Source organism: Alosa alosa, chromosome 5, assembly GCF_017589495.1.
Source record: "Alosa alosa isolate M-15738 ecotype Scorff River chromosome 5, AALO_Geno_1.1, whole genome shotgun sequence".
NCBI lineage: Eukaryota > Metazoa > Chordata > Actinopteri > Clupeiformes > Clupeidae > Alosa > Alosa alosa.
In genome coordinates, this window is record NC_063193.1 from 11757170 (window position 1) to 11772725 (window position 15556).

General features: G+C 41.4%; 1 protein-coding gene across 5 annotated transcripts in view; it reads left to right on the forward strand.

Annotated features, from left to right (window-relative positions):
* ssbp2a (single stranded DNA binding protein 2a) overlaps positions 1-15556 on the forward strand; it is a 74216-nt gene that overhangs the window by 14050 nt on the left and 44610 nt on the right. For 2 of the 5 annotated variants that reach the window (XM_048243418.1, XM_048243422.1), the window contains exon 3: positions 12645-13578. In XM_048243418.1, coding sequence (XP_048099375.1) covers positions 13508-13578 — 71 coding nt within the window. In that variant the 5' untranslated portion in view covers positions 12645-13507. Of the gene's footprint in view, positions 1-12644; positions 13579-14807; positions 14911-15556 lie in introns of those variants that run through there. The other 3 variants (XM_048243419.1, XM_048243420.1, XM_048243421.1) reach the window with 3 other exon arrangements.

Sequence of the window (15556 nt, forward strand, 5' to 3'; positions counted from 1 at the left end):
GACCCACATTAAAATGTAGGGTCTGGGCACTCACCATTGGCAGTGCTCAGTCCGAGGGGTGGGATAATTGGTTGTCTTTTTTAAATTCCCTCTGCACACAATAAGACAGCTATGAGTCCCATGCGTTTTCCCTCCAGCGGAGTTAGTTGGCTAGTTCAAACTTTTGCCAACTTAAAAAAAGCTTATCTCGTGTCACGCTGTCCGCCAACAGCAACATCCATCTTCTTTGTTTTCAAGTAGCAGGGAATTCAAGCCAAACCGTTGCAACTCTGCCATCAATCATTATGTTAAGCCCGCCTAACGTCTCTGTACACGATTTGATTGGCCTGATAGAAGTTTAATTTTTCCAGCTCACAAGCCAACGGAGAGTTGCTAGACTAGCCCTGGAAGCAAATGTGATTTGCTGCCACGAGGGTGCATCTAGATAGATCATATAGGCCTAGTGGATGGATTTCAACTTGGTTGCTAAAAGTTGCACCTTGGGCAATTTGCATAATTAGCATATAACTAGTGCAGTGCCCGTTCAAACATGCTATTCCTGTAGCCCAATTACATGCCAGCAGGTAGGCCTGCTTTAAAAATAGGATAGGGAAAAACATAATTCCAGGTAAGCATTCAATAATGAATAGGCCTACAGATAATATGGAATTGGAACTGTCGTTTGCTTATTCAAAGTCTAAAGACAGTCCAAAGTAGCCTGGGCTATTCAAAGTGTTTATTGCACATCATTTTTACGTCATTTTGAAGAGCCACTGCATACGTGTGTGTTGGCGTGTTGTTGCAAAATCGTTTACCAATATATTTAACGATATCTTTTGCATTTCTTATTCAAACAATGTCAAATTTGGCACTGCACGTACTCATGCCCATAGCAAGACACCTGCCAAGTTTGAAATCAGTCTGACAAATGGTCAGCGAGATATTCGTGCCACAGACACACAGACATCCGGACACACAGACGCTTCTTGCTTTATAGATAGAGATAAGATAATTAAAGCGTGAATAGGGTAAAATGTTTAAATTATAGCTATCACCATGAAACTTGCTCAGTTGATTACTTATGTTAAGATGATAAAAAAATGTATTGCATGTTTTTTTCAATTTTAATGAAATCAGATCGTTTGATAAAGCCAGGCTCAAAATTATTTTTCCAAAGGAAAACACGTATACTTGGGGGTCTGAGTTGGTGAAAACCTTTTTGTTTTTTGGGCTTTTCACTGCAACACCTGCCTTATAGTCTAACTCTAACCACTTTAATAAAATCTTTCAATCCTTCAATCCTGGGCATGATGAAGGCCGGAATGGTAATAGGCAGTGGCGGTTCTAGGATTTTTCTGAGACAGGAGCCATAAAGGGGCCACATCATACACTGAGGGGCGAAGAACTGGTCAAAATCCATACACAGAAGATCCCTTGTTCAGTAAGGCAGAGGCACGTTGTCTACGTGATATGCAGGACTATACGCAGTATACCCAAAGTCCTTTTAGGCAAGTCCCTCCACTCAACGGCCATATTGCAACGCTTTTTGGGCACTCATCATTATATTCGGCAGAAATGTGCGTGCGCAAGGCTTCACGACACCAATCTTGCTCCAGCGGCGAGTTCACAACACATGATTGGCATGATGTCTTCACAACACACCATATGATTGGCTCAATGTATTCACATCACACCACATGATTGGCTCAATGTATTCACATGTTGACATTTTGCCGAGGAAGGGGTGGGATATGTGTAGACAACGGCCATATTGACGTTACAAACTAGCCCCATGCATTTCTATGGAGGATTTTTTTGAGTGCTGTGTCTTCTCATTAGAAAGTCTCTGGTATACCCACTTAAAAAGCATCACCATCTCAGTATACCTACTTAAAACAGACAAGGATAGGTATTAATATTTGGGGTTGATCACAGTATACCCACTACAGCTAACTAGACTACACCACAGCAGTAAGGTGCATACCTTTCACCAGTCTTACCTTGTTCAAATACTTGAATGCTAAATGCTAAAAAACAAAAAAGCCAATACAATTCTTAACAATTTTCACATTTATTTATAATGTGCATTGAAAACACAATATAAAACTAAAATATAATAGACACTTCAGTGGAAATACATTGATATTTTAAACAGAAATCATACATCATCATACACACATTTTTCATTCAATAAAACTGTTTCCCCTTTTGTTGATAAGAGAAACCACTTTCACTGCCAGTTTGCGTACATTAAAACAAACAAACACACACACACACACACACACACACACACACACACACACAGCATGTGAGCAACAACTACATCATATTTACACAATTTTTTCAACAACTTATTTGGAATGGTCTTTGAAGCCACCGTCTTGCTTCCAGTTAGAAAAGCCTGATTCTGATTTGAAGACTGACAATGGGTCATTTGAAAGCGAAAATTACGGAAGGGGTAGCAAAACACTAAAGAATATTCCTACCATTTGAAGTCTTTGTATCAGAAGTCATTGAGTGGCCTCTCCCTATTCCCGTGCTGCATCTTGCAGAATACCAGTTCAGGAGAGGTTGCACAGAACCATCTGCTCTAGAATGGGAAATGTCTGGAGAGAAGAAAATGAAACAAGTTTGAGTAACTTAATTGTTATTAACTTTCATAACCCACTGTCAACTTGGCGTTTCTAAAATGAATGACAAAATATGCTCACTGTAGTGGCAATAGGAAATAGCATCATACCATTAGGAGCAGCTATGCTTGGTGACTGGTGGTTCTGAAGACTGTGGGTTGAAGTCAGATCCTGCGCCATCCCAGTCTGTAGGTGTAGGTTTCACAAAATCCATGCTTGTATTCAGCATGTCGTCTGGCAACTGTAAAACCAGTTATTATTTTTTTAAATCATATAAAGCTTGAGTGAATAGAGTAGAAAATGTAACCAATTTATCTCAATGAAACTCTCCTTGTCCTAACACTTTGAGACAGAATTCATGCGAAGCCCATGAATCAAATAAACTCAGAATAGTGGTTAATAACTTTGCAATGATAGCTCACATTAACTACAAAAACGTAGCGTTAGCTATTAGGCATGTATTCTCATGTTCATGTTAGCAGCTGCCAAACGTTTTCCTCAAGCAAAAAAAAAAATCGAACGTTACTTACATTTGGTAAGGCGCACGCACTAGCGCATGCAATATTATTAATTTCAAACCCCAAACAAACAGGATGTCCATTTCTCTGCATTTCATATAACACCATTTCAAACACTTCATACATTACCTTTCCATCCATAAAATCTATCAGCATGCTAACAAACAATCAAACCTCAACTCAAGTAACCTAACGTTAAGTTAATGTTAACAGTTCACTGACTAAGTCAGTTAACAGTTCACTGCAAGCTTGCTGCTGCTTCGTAATTTAATTGACAAACTTAACATATTGTGACAGCAACAAATAAACGTCCCTTTCACATAATGATGATAACCAACATAGAGATTTGTGATTCACCAAGAAACTTCTGTGGAGGATGAAACGCTGCCATCGGTTCTTCATGTTAGAATTCTAGCTGATAGGCTACTTTCGTTAGCCAAATGTATCGGTTCTTCACGTTAGCTGATACTTCCGTGAGCCAAATGTATCGTTTCTTCACATTAGCAGAGACATTTCTGGTTAGCCAGTTTTACAGTTCACTGTGTGCTTTAGCTTTCAAGCTTCATAGGTGCATTACTGCCACCAGTAATTGCATCTCTGATCGTCGTTCTCAACAAGTTTGACACTTATTGATGATTGACGGTACAGGGGCCAGTCAGGGGCCAATGAGATTTCAGATGGTGCCCGGGCCCCTGTGGCCCCGCCCCTAGAACCACCCCTGGTTATAGGTTAACACTGCCTCCTGACCGGGTTCCTTAAAGGGACACCAGGCAAGCCTGATGCTTTTTCTCTACGAAACTCCCCCTCGCTCGGTCTGAAGCTCTTTTCCTTTTCTTTGCGTCTTCTGTCAAGGGTTTTCGCTGCTCCTTCACCGGCTCTGCCATTATACACACGTTTGCAACAATCTCTAGCGTTTCGTTAGCCTGCCTCTGTGCTGTAAACTGATCCTGCTTTGGTCGGCGGGTAGGATACACCGAACTTGCAAGTGGGATATTCTTCCTACAGGCAGTAGGGGCGGGCCTTCATTCGCCCCGTAATGAGTCATTTAACCATATACCGACTTACGAAGACAGGGCTCTCAAGTGTCACGCATTGAGCGTGACAGTCACTCATTTCAGTCTTTTGTCACGCTCTCCCGCCACACATTGTATTTCTCACGCAGAAAAACGATATATAGTTTATATATTTAATATGCTGCCACCGCGCCGCTCTCACTATGGAACCGGCAGGAATCAAGCGCGTCTCCCCAGGAGTTGAGCCTGCCACTTTATCAGCCAATCAAAAATAACGAGAGGGACTACGCAATAGCCAATCAGAAAATAGCACTATTGTATCTGGGTAAGATTTAACGCAACAACCAATGAAAAAACGCGTATCCTGGAATTGTTGAATGTGAATTATTGAATGTGAACCTGTTACCCAGGCCTACTTCTTCCAAGTTTCGTTCACCTTGAAGCTTCGAGCATAAGTTCATGGTTTCAGCACAGAGTAAGTCATCTTTTAATGTTACAACAAATCCACAACTTGTTTGACACAAACAATGACAACGTGACTGCTGCTAGAGAATGTTTCCCAGATAATTAGCATCAATTGTTCATGACTGTCTGTCATAGAAATATTCTATGACTGTCTGTAACTTAGCCAACAGTTCCACAGCCTGCATTGACAACACTTGCTCAGAACAAGTAGCCTATCCCTAGTCATAGCCTACTTTCGTTCACACGATGACTGACATATTGTCGCATTCTAACATCTCTCTCTCCAAATAGGCTTAATAATTTTAAAGTGTATTGCATAGCCTATTGTTATAGGTCACTTTTAAAATCATGTCATATTATATAATTATATCCTGGCCATGGATGGATTAATCATTGCATCTGTATTCAAAAATGTCGGGTAAATAAGCATCCTCTCATTCACCCTGAGAGGAAAGCCCCCTAAAAGGTCCAGGTTAGTGGATGCTCAGAGGTGGTGAAAAGGCCCATTATTGAATTGTCAGTGCCATGTGTCAAATCTTTTCTTTTGCAAATCTGAGCAATTATAAATTATACTTTTGCCTGATTTTGACTTAGGAGGGGATTTCTCCTACATACTGTAGCCAATAATCAAATGCCTGCTCTCTTTTGGAAAGCTGAGACACTTTTGGAAAACAATTAGAATAACTGTGTGATGTACTGACACAAAGTTACAAAGGCTAGATTTTTCTTTTCTTGTTCTACCGGATAACAAGCATCTTTGAACTGACCACATTTCAGCCCTCTAGGTCTTGACTTGATATGACTTGAGTCCTAGCATTAGGTCTTGTCATGCTGTGTGCAAAAGTAGATCAATATAGAATGACAACATGAGTACTTTAGACCATTATATGCTCATGCATTTTGTAAAATGCCCTATGAAAACGGACTGGGTTATCCAAAAGGCATACTGGCAATCAAATGCTTACTGCATATGAACTAGCCTGGCGGGCCATCCTATATCATTGAAATGTATAGTCTGGAATCGAACCATTCACCTCGCTTAATCCAAAGGCGGGTAGAGAATTGTCTTTCAAACTGCCTAGGCATGCAATAGGCCAGCTTTACGACCATATCCATTATCCGGTCGGCAACGGCAAATACATCCTTCTTCGAAAGGAATGACTTAAGTGCATTGTGTTGCTCAACTTTCAAAAAAAAAAGTCCAACTCCTCCAAAGTTGACACCAACGCCGATTCAAACAACCGCTCTTCGTTCGCCATAGCCACCTTCCTTGTTGTTCACCGTCGCAGGACTGTCGTTATCCTGTTAAGCCCTCCTTAAGACTCTCTAACAAAATAGAGTGCTGTGATTGGATGACGTCCACGGCGTCAGCCAATAGAAATCCCTATGGTTTGATACTAGACGTACAGGCTGAGCAAATGAATTTGCCGCCGCTAGGGTGCGTCTAGATTTGTAGGCTACATATGAACCCCTTATAAGCATAATCTTGGCCTCAAATGAAAGGTAATACTCTGAAGTGTCATGCTTGCGTTTGGATTGCAGGTTACTTCAGGTTCTGATATGACTACACTAAATATGGAATAATTACAAAAAATACAAATCTTTACAATTTCTATTTCAATTCAATTGGTGTGTATAAGATGGGCTATATTTCTGCACAACTAATATTGGATCAACTGTTAATCGACCTGGGGCTGGTGTATGCTAGCTGGTTATGCTAGTTGTGCGTGTAAATCCTCACACCCCTAACCTTAAAAACAGCTCTAACCGCTGAGTTGGAAGCTTGGGCTTTTAGCTCAGTGGTTAGTGTCTTGTATTTTATAATACTAAGTTATAACAAATGGACCAGAGACCAAGATGTGCTGTCGACTCTTTACTGAGGCATTATATCCATCTGAACACCCGCGCATGCGCGCTCATTACATATCAAAACCTGCTCACTACATCTCCCCCTTTTAACTAATACTTTCAGGATCTTTATAGAAAACTCAAATTATATGTTAATAAATCCTAATACTGTTTTTACCATCAAGGCAGGGGAACAGATGACCTGTTGAACATCTCTGTAAACATGAGCATATGTAAACTGGTTAAATCAACTTCCATTTCACATGGCATATCTTACTTTTTTTTTTTTTTTTTTTTTTTTTTTTCTGAACTCATAAAAACAAGTACATAACCTAACTGAGAGGTAGGGTAGACTGCCTGATCCTCTCTGTTGTGGTATGGAGGTTATTATGCTCCGTATATACTCACAACACTAAACTATAAGTTCAGTCTTTTAACAGGCTTGACTTCCCTGCCAACCCTGGTGTGTTGTCCCGAGTCTGGCTGGCCTCTAGACGGTGTAGGCACCACTCTCAGATGAGAACGGTTTCTTCTGAGACTGCCTGTGGAGGTTTGAATCACATATGAGCGTGGCGTCCCTGCTGAGCCAGAGACGACTCCTGTGTGTGGCGTGTTCCGTATCCAAACTTTCTGACCTGGCTTGAGAGATGGTGTTTCCCGTGCTCTGTGTCGTCTATTGTATCCTTCAGCCTGTTGTCTTTTAAGCTCCTGGTCTTTCAACTCAAATGCTCTTAAATCCGTCCAGGCTGGTTTGAGGGTGTTTGGACTCACGGAAGGGGTGTTTGAATGTTGCGCCCCATCAGGAGCTGCTGGTGATACTCCATGGGCTAGAGGAGTTGCTCTGTATGCCATAAGCGCTTTGTGAGGGTCCTCACTCTTCTGCAACAAGGCTTTGACAGTTTTTACTGCCCGTTCAGCTTCCCCATTGCTTTGCGGGTAACGGGGGCTACTGGTTATGTGCTGAAAGTTGTAATCCTTAGCAAAATCTGTGAACTCTGTGGCAGCAAACTGTGGTCCATTGTCTGTGATGAGTGTATCCGGCACACCGTGGCGGCTAAAGATGGCTTTTATTTTCTCAATCACAGCTGTTGCTGAAGTGCGTGTAAGATTGGAAACTTCGATGTAGTTCTGCAATGTTGGGTGAGAATTTTCCCACATAGTTGACCATTCCCATGAAGCGTTTTACGTCAGACACGTCTTTCGGTGGTGGCATCTCTCTAATCGCTCTAATCTTCTCGGGATCTGCCTGTATGCCTTCTCCACTGACAACATGTCCGAGAAATTTAACCTCCTTCACAGCGAACTGACATTTGTCATTTAGAGTAAGGCCATGCTGCTGCAGTCTCTGCAACACCTTATGCACCCTCTCATCATGTTCTTTGGGCGTGGCACCGAATATCAGAATGTCATCTGCATGACACAAAGTTCCCTCTAGGCCGTCCAGCATCTGCGTCAATCGCTTCTGAAAGTGCTCAGGGGCCGATGATATTCCAAAAGGGAGCGCACCTGCCAAAAACCAGCAGTGGCGTCCAGTTTGGAAAAAATTCTAGCTCCAGCTAGTTTAGCCAGTGTCTCATCAACTGCTGGAAGAATATGTCGCTCCCTGCACACATTTTCATTCAGGCGGGTTAGATCAACACATATTCTAATTTTTCCATTAGGTTTTGGTACTACCACCATTCCTGAGCACCACTCTGTAGCTTCCTCTATGGGAGAAATAACGCCCATTTCCTCCATCCTTTTTAACTCTTCTTGGACTTTTCCCCTTAAGGGCAATGGCACGCGACGTGGCACAGCGAAGGCAAAGGGAGAGGCATTGTCCTTTAGTTTAATTTTGTATTCTCCCTCTAGCTTACCTAAGCCAGTGAAAACTCTGGGATATTGTTCCTTGTAGCTTGTTTCCGCTGTCGTGATAGCCTGTACTGGACTGAGCAGGCAGAGGTCTTGTATTGCTGGTAATCCCAGCAGAGGAGTCACTAAACCTGGCACAACATATACATGCTGCTTCGCCACAGTTCCATTATGGCTAATTTCTGCAGTAAAACGTCCATTTACCTCTATGGGAACATTACTTGGTCCACACAGTCTTTTGGTTGTCGGTAACAGCTCACCATGTAGCTTTTGTGAGTAAAAATGTGCCGGGATAGCCGTCACTGCGGCACCCGTGTCTAACTTGAACATCATCTGCTGGCCATTCACTGCAACAGACTTCTACCAGAATGTGTTGGATTTTGTACAATTCACTGTGCCCAGGAACAATGACTCTATGCTTGCATCCAAGTCACTTTCTTTAATTTCCTCCATTCTCATTTTAGTTTTACATACAGTGGCGAAATGCCCTCTCTTCTTACATTTCTTGCACTCAGCAGTGCGCGCGGGACATGCATTGAATGAATTTTCATGTGTCCTTCCACATCTGCCACATTTATCATTTGCATTATGTTGTACTGTCTTTGGTTTAAAAGTACTTTTCCCATGTGGAGAGAATTTCTGTTTGAACTTGAATTTAACTGCATCCATGTTAAGCCTCCAGTGCCATCAATGCTACTTCTTAATACAGGCTGTTGCTTTTTAATTTCTTCACTTTGTCTTATTTTCGTCATAGCCTTCACAAGAGTTAACTCTGAATCTAGCTGTAATTTCTCTGAAAGGGCATGGTCTTTTATACCTACAACAAGGCGGTCTCTGATCATCTCATCTTTGAGAGTTCCATACTGGCAATGCTCAGCCAATTTATGCACAGCCGTCTCACCAGGCTCCTGGCGACGTTTGTTGAATTTAGCTCTCTCGTAGATCACGTTATGCTTGCAAATGAAATGTTTATTGAACGCTTCCTTTACATTGGCATATTTTTTCTTGTCGTCTTCTGGTAGTGCTAACGTGTTCAGAACATCATCTGCCATGTCTCCCATAGTGTATGCTAGCGAGTTAACTTGATACTCTTCACTCTTTGTATTAAGTCCCGCCGCTATGCGGAATCTTTCAAAACGTCGGATCCAATTTGGCCACCCACCGAAGTCTCCGAAGTCAAATGCTTCTGGTGGACTAATTGAAAATAGAGAATCCATTCTGTTTTACCTTCCGAAGCCTCTTCTCTGTATCGTCGACTGACGTTGTATCAACGTAGCAGCTAGCTTCGTGTTAGCTCTACTAGTTCACTTGGCGAATTCAAAAGTTATCTTCACTAAACTGCAATGAACATTCCGGTCACTTGCGTCGGGTAGTCGCATTAATATCAGAAGCGAGGACGAAGACTTCTGACACCATGTCTTGTATTTTATAATACTAAGTTATAACAAATGGACCAGAGACTAAGATGTGCTGTCGACTCTTTACTGAGGCATTATATCCATCTGAACACCCGCGCATGTGCGCTCATTACATATCAAAACCTGCTCACTACAGTTAGAGTGCTCGACTCCCATTCCGTTGTGTTGAGGTGGCGGGTTCGAGGGCTGTGAGCGGCGGACAAATTGACCTCTGTTACACTGGAACATCTGAAGGCATATTAATAACAGCAACAAAAAGTTGTAGTATTATTAATGAAACACCCCCATTCTCGCAACTCGTCTGACCACCAGCTACCCCTTTAACCCTCGGACGGGGGGAATTGTCGACGGGGAATGTCACTCTTGCCTGTCCTCAAAACTTGAGAGCCCTGCGAAGATGATTAATTAACACGAAAACGTTGCCTGGTGTCCCTTTAAAGGTTTTTTTTACCATTGATCTGAGCTGGGCTGCCCAGTAATATTTTTTCAGGTTAGTCAAGTACAGGCCTCCATTGGTTGCCAGGTTTTATGACAAACAAGAAACAGGTTTTTGAAAGTAAGTGATTGTGTATGTGTAGTATTTCCTACACAATCTGGCAACCTGGGAAATGTCAGACTAACAGAAATGAATGGATCAGTGATTTTAAAATTAAGTTTGATGGTCATGCAAATTAGGGAGTTTTCCGGGAGAAATAAAGCGGGAGGACGCCGGGAGATGACCATAAAATACGAGAAAAATGGGAGTGTTGGCAGGTATGAGTTTACAGAGATTTTACTACATAGGCTAAATCCTTCATACGCTAGGCTATAGGCCTACATCCTAGTGATCATCTTCTCCCTGCATGAATTTTGTGCACAACATGCTCAAGCTTTACGATTGGCTGAGGTAGGCTTATATTTCATGTGTCTGTGTTCATGTGCCTAGGGCTACAAACTGTTTATCAAAGTAAACTAGACTAGAGCAATTTAAAATTAGAGAAGGTAAATATCTATATGACTGTCCCTATCGCTGAACCCAGCATGATCGATCAGTGTATTTGAATTCTCACTGAACGTAGGCTACCTTTTGATTTAGACCACATGGGGGCAACAGAACACTCCATTCATTTGCAATCCATCTTTCTCTCTGCACAAAATGCATTGTCCCTGGCACATTATTAGTCTCTGACAGGTTCACAGCTAAACTTCAGATTATAATGATAAAATATGTCATGGATATATTTACACAACAATACTAGAGATTAATGTATGCCTATGCAGCTTTGCTTTAAAAAATGGATGGCCCTGGGAAATGTCACTGTAACAGTATGGCAATATCAGCATAATCAATTATGTAAATTGACTTTCTTTCTTTCTTTCTCTCTTTCTTTTTTTAAACTAAATAACAAGTATTGATAGATACAGGCAATGATTTGAAAATGTGTCGAATACTGTAAAGTTCATTGTACATGAAACTGGTGCAGTAAGCCTTTCACTCCCTCTAAGAATTTGTCCCTACAAAACAGGAAGCTTCACAAAGAGGACCTTGCTTTTCTACTCTCCAGTTGATCCATTTGAAGATATTCCTTTCCCAAACAATGGTTGAAAAAGAACTTTCTGCCATGGTTCACTGGCTGAACTCGTTCGCCATGAAAGAAATACTGCCAGGTGCAACTGATGTATGAAGACAGTAGAGAATAGGGGGTATTGAGGAGACGTTTTCATAGCAGCCCAGAATGCAAGACTTACCTTGACCTGGCTGAGGGAAAAGCTATAGATTGCTATCAGTGGAAAACCATCTTCCTGCCATCTACCACAATAATGCTCCCAAACCACAAAATCCATTTATTTCTCTCAGCTTCTCATGCTCTCTCGTGATTCCTAAACCATGGGGTGTGCCTCAATCAGTGTGTTCACTGAAACCAGGCAGTAAGGGAAAATTGTAATCTTAGTAAAAATGAAGATGTGTTCTTTACATAACATTACACATACTTACATTTATTTGCATTACTGGTTTACTGATGTCACATAAGTATTCTCTTGTGTGTGACTCACAAATTATGAATGCTGTAACTAATACACAATTGGATATTAGAATATAGTGGAATGGATTATATAAACTACCTTTTTGATTAAAGACCATCAGAGATTAAGATATATCAATATGTTGGCAAGTAAAATGCTTTGGATGCCCTGTGTCAGCTTGTCAGACAGATAGACACTGGTTTAATAGTTCCTCTATTTGTGTAACATTAATGACATGTTGGAGATACAATTGAAAAACTACACACATGGTGACAAATGCTATAACTTACATTAGCCTACCCTAAATGTATCTGTGTAAATAGCACACTCAATATAGAGACTGGATGAAATCCCGGGGCTTTCTGAACAGGGTTTTCATGGTGAGATCATTGTGAAGGAATCCTAACAATAAAAAGACTTGTTGCTTTCTCCCTTCTGCGGTGTTCTTATTAAAAACTTGTTCATGACCACAGTGTTATAACCACAAAACTTACATCACTAACTGCTCTAACTGGACTTAAATAGAAGTTACATTTATGCAGACATAGACCCTATGTAATTGGTTATAGAATGCCTATGTATTGCCTACTTGAAGCCAGGCATCGATTTTCTTGTATCATCAGAACACATGTCCCATACCTCAAAGTGAGATTTCATGTGCATATTATGTGATCTTAAGAGCATCAAAATGAAAAAAAAAAAACTCCCTGAGAAGAATTTAAGCCCTTTAAAAAACGTAATTCCTTTAACATTTATTAGAGTGATATTCTATAAGTTCAGGTGTTCAGCTGCCGTATTTAAAAAAAAAAAAACTTTTGTTGGTCTGTAAGATTTTTCAGTGTCAGATTGCTCAGAAATCTGCTTTGCTATTGCTCTGCATTTTCCCGTTTCCTTTTGGTTGAACACCTGTATTTTCAGTACTGATGTCAACACTGGTGTGAAAACGGCTACAAGGCTAACTATCTGGCAGCATTTTTGGCAAGTAGGCCTAAGTCTGCATTAAACTGCATATGATGAATATGATCTGATGATTTGGACCTTACAACAGGTAAGTACATATAGCCCCATATGCTTTCAAAAGCCTTGGATTTAATCCCAGCTGAAACCAGGAAGTGTTTGTGTAAGTATTCAACAAAAAGGATTTTGGTTATAGTATGTATGTAGTAAATGGTACATAAACAGGTAAGCTAAATACATAAGACACACACATGCCATTGTGAGCCCAACATCACACACTTGTTGTGCAATTGGCGTGATTTCAGATTTCTCAAGGAATGGTAGCTTGAGTACAGCAGCGCATTTCTGCCAAAACACTCTAAACAGACTGTGATAAGTCACAGTCTGTTGCCTAAAACCTAAGCTCCCGGAGGTGTGTGAGCATCTCCTATGTAGGAGGAAATATTTGCAGCTCATCAGAAGAAGGAAAGGAAGGAAATTACCCGGGTTTGACCCGTGGGCATGAGAACCCGAATATGGTATGGGCACTGTAACCAGTTGCGCCACAGCGCCCCCCTAGTTGACGTTCATTTAATGTAACATGACCTCCCAAAAACTGACAATAAGAGAACACATAATTTTGCGAGTCTCGAGTGCCTCTGACATTCCTGATTTTGGTATGCCTTCCAGAATGACGACCTGTGTTTACCATGTAGACAACAGATCTCCACAGGAGGTATCACCACTCAACTTGAATCAATGGATGCCACCCCTCAATGATCTACCTATAACAGACACAGAGGAATAAAAGAGGAAAAACACAGGCAAAAACAGACCCCATAAAAATGTTGACCGTTCCCAACAGGAGGCCTGTGAGACGGAGGGAAGAACTAGGTCATTTTGGCAGAGATGTTACGTAAGAGTAAACATCCAGGCCCCAGGCCTGTGCGACATACTGTGGCTGTTTCTGACTCCCTGCTTCTCTATCACACGTCTTAATCCACACCATATCCAGTAAAGTCCATACCATCATATCACATCTCACAATGATATTGTGCAAAAATAATACTTTCATACTTAGGACATCATACATTTTCTGGTGAAGAACAGAACAGTCACTAAATAGATTTTTTTTTTTTTTTTACTGTAAGCCTACATATAAAATATTTTATAAAATGTAATTTTGCTGTGGGTAGTTTTTAATGTTCATTACAGGATATGTGTGGATACTGAACATCATTTTGAACATTGAAAACTAGAAGCCTGTTGGTGACTGAACATCTCACAAAATAGTGAGATATACAGCTCATCAGAGAATGTGAATCACTTTAAGGAGAGGTCCATTTTCCCTTTTCCTGACTCTCAGAAGCTCAGCAATGAGTTGTCACAGTAATGTCATGTCATGGCATGACGAAACCTGGGTGTAGGCTGCCAGTTAAGACACCATTACCAAAGCCTACCCCACTGGAAATAATATTTATAGTATACAATACAATAATATTTATTAAGCTGGAACAGAAAGCATTTCTGATTGGGGTTTATGTCCTGGACATCAGTGTTACAGGTCTAGAAGCATTAGTTTTTGGCAACAACAAATTTGTGCAGTGTTTGGGATTGTCAATAGTCCTCATCCAATTTCAGAAATATGAAGTAGCCTAATAGCGTTTATTCACTCTTATGATGACAGCGTTACCCAAGCCAGTTTAGTTTAGTTTGTAGACTACAGCGGTTGTCAACCTGCGCGTCAGCTGCCGGCTGGTGTGATTATCTAGGCTATGACAAAAACAGGCAGTTGTAAAAAATCGTATTCTGACTGTTTCTAATTCCCCATGTGTTGAGAGTGAAGGTGATGAGAGTGTGTGTGTGTGTGTGCGTGTGCGTGCGTGCGTGCGTGTGTGTGTGTGTGCACGCGTGCACGCGCGTAGTGTAGGCTACGTGTCCAAGCGCCTTACGTTCACCTAAGCAGGTGGACCACCAGAATAGAGTGATGAGGGTGATGGGTGGATGTATGTGATTCGAAGGCGTGGTCAGTCAACTGTCAGTCTTCAGTATTGTCGACAAGAATGGGCGTCTTGTACATGCAGGACACCCAATGGTAAGAACCGCTGCTGGAGTCGCTATGGTGACGGGGTTGTAGCTCGCCAGGCTGTGATGGGTTGACAGGTGCGTGACCGTCGGTGCTTTCTGTAAGCATGTACACCAAAAGCAAGAGTAACAGCGTGCCGTCCGACAGCCAAGCCAGGGAAAAGTAAGTTTTATTTATCGGGTGGCGGAGGAGGGGGAATATCGCGGCTGGGCACGTGCCTCGGTTACACGCATTTGGTGAAGCGAAGCTGGACCGTGTTTGCTTCAAGTTAATGTGCAGTCTTAGGGTTATTTGGACAGATATGTTGAAATGTGCGAAAACCTTCCTTTGGTGGATGTGAACCTTGGCAAGGACGTACAGTGATTTATAGTCTACTTATGATTTACAGCTAAGTTTTCGTTAAACTGCTTTCCAGTTAATTATGTTAGTGTAGAAGGTGAGGAAGAACATGATGTTTTCAATGTTTTGATAACACAGGATCGTCATATTTCAAAACTGATACAAATGTTATGCCAGCAGAAGTTGTAAATGTAATGGAACAAAATAGGCAACGTCTATGCTTAATGTCGGTAGCCTACAATTTAATGTTTCACGCCGTTTTTACGACCGCAGTCATTAGCCTACCTTCTAAGTGTGTTGTAGATGCTGTGTTCATTCAAATTGAGTGATGTCTAATTTCGTGGGTAGCCATTAATAAACGTGCTCTCACCGCATTTCCAGTGCTGTGCCAGGTTTTGGTGTTGTAAATACCGGTAGGCATTAATTCCTCTGTTGCTTGATACTATCCATGTTTGCACTGCCAAGATGC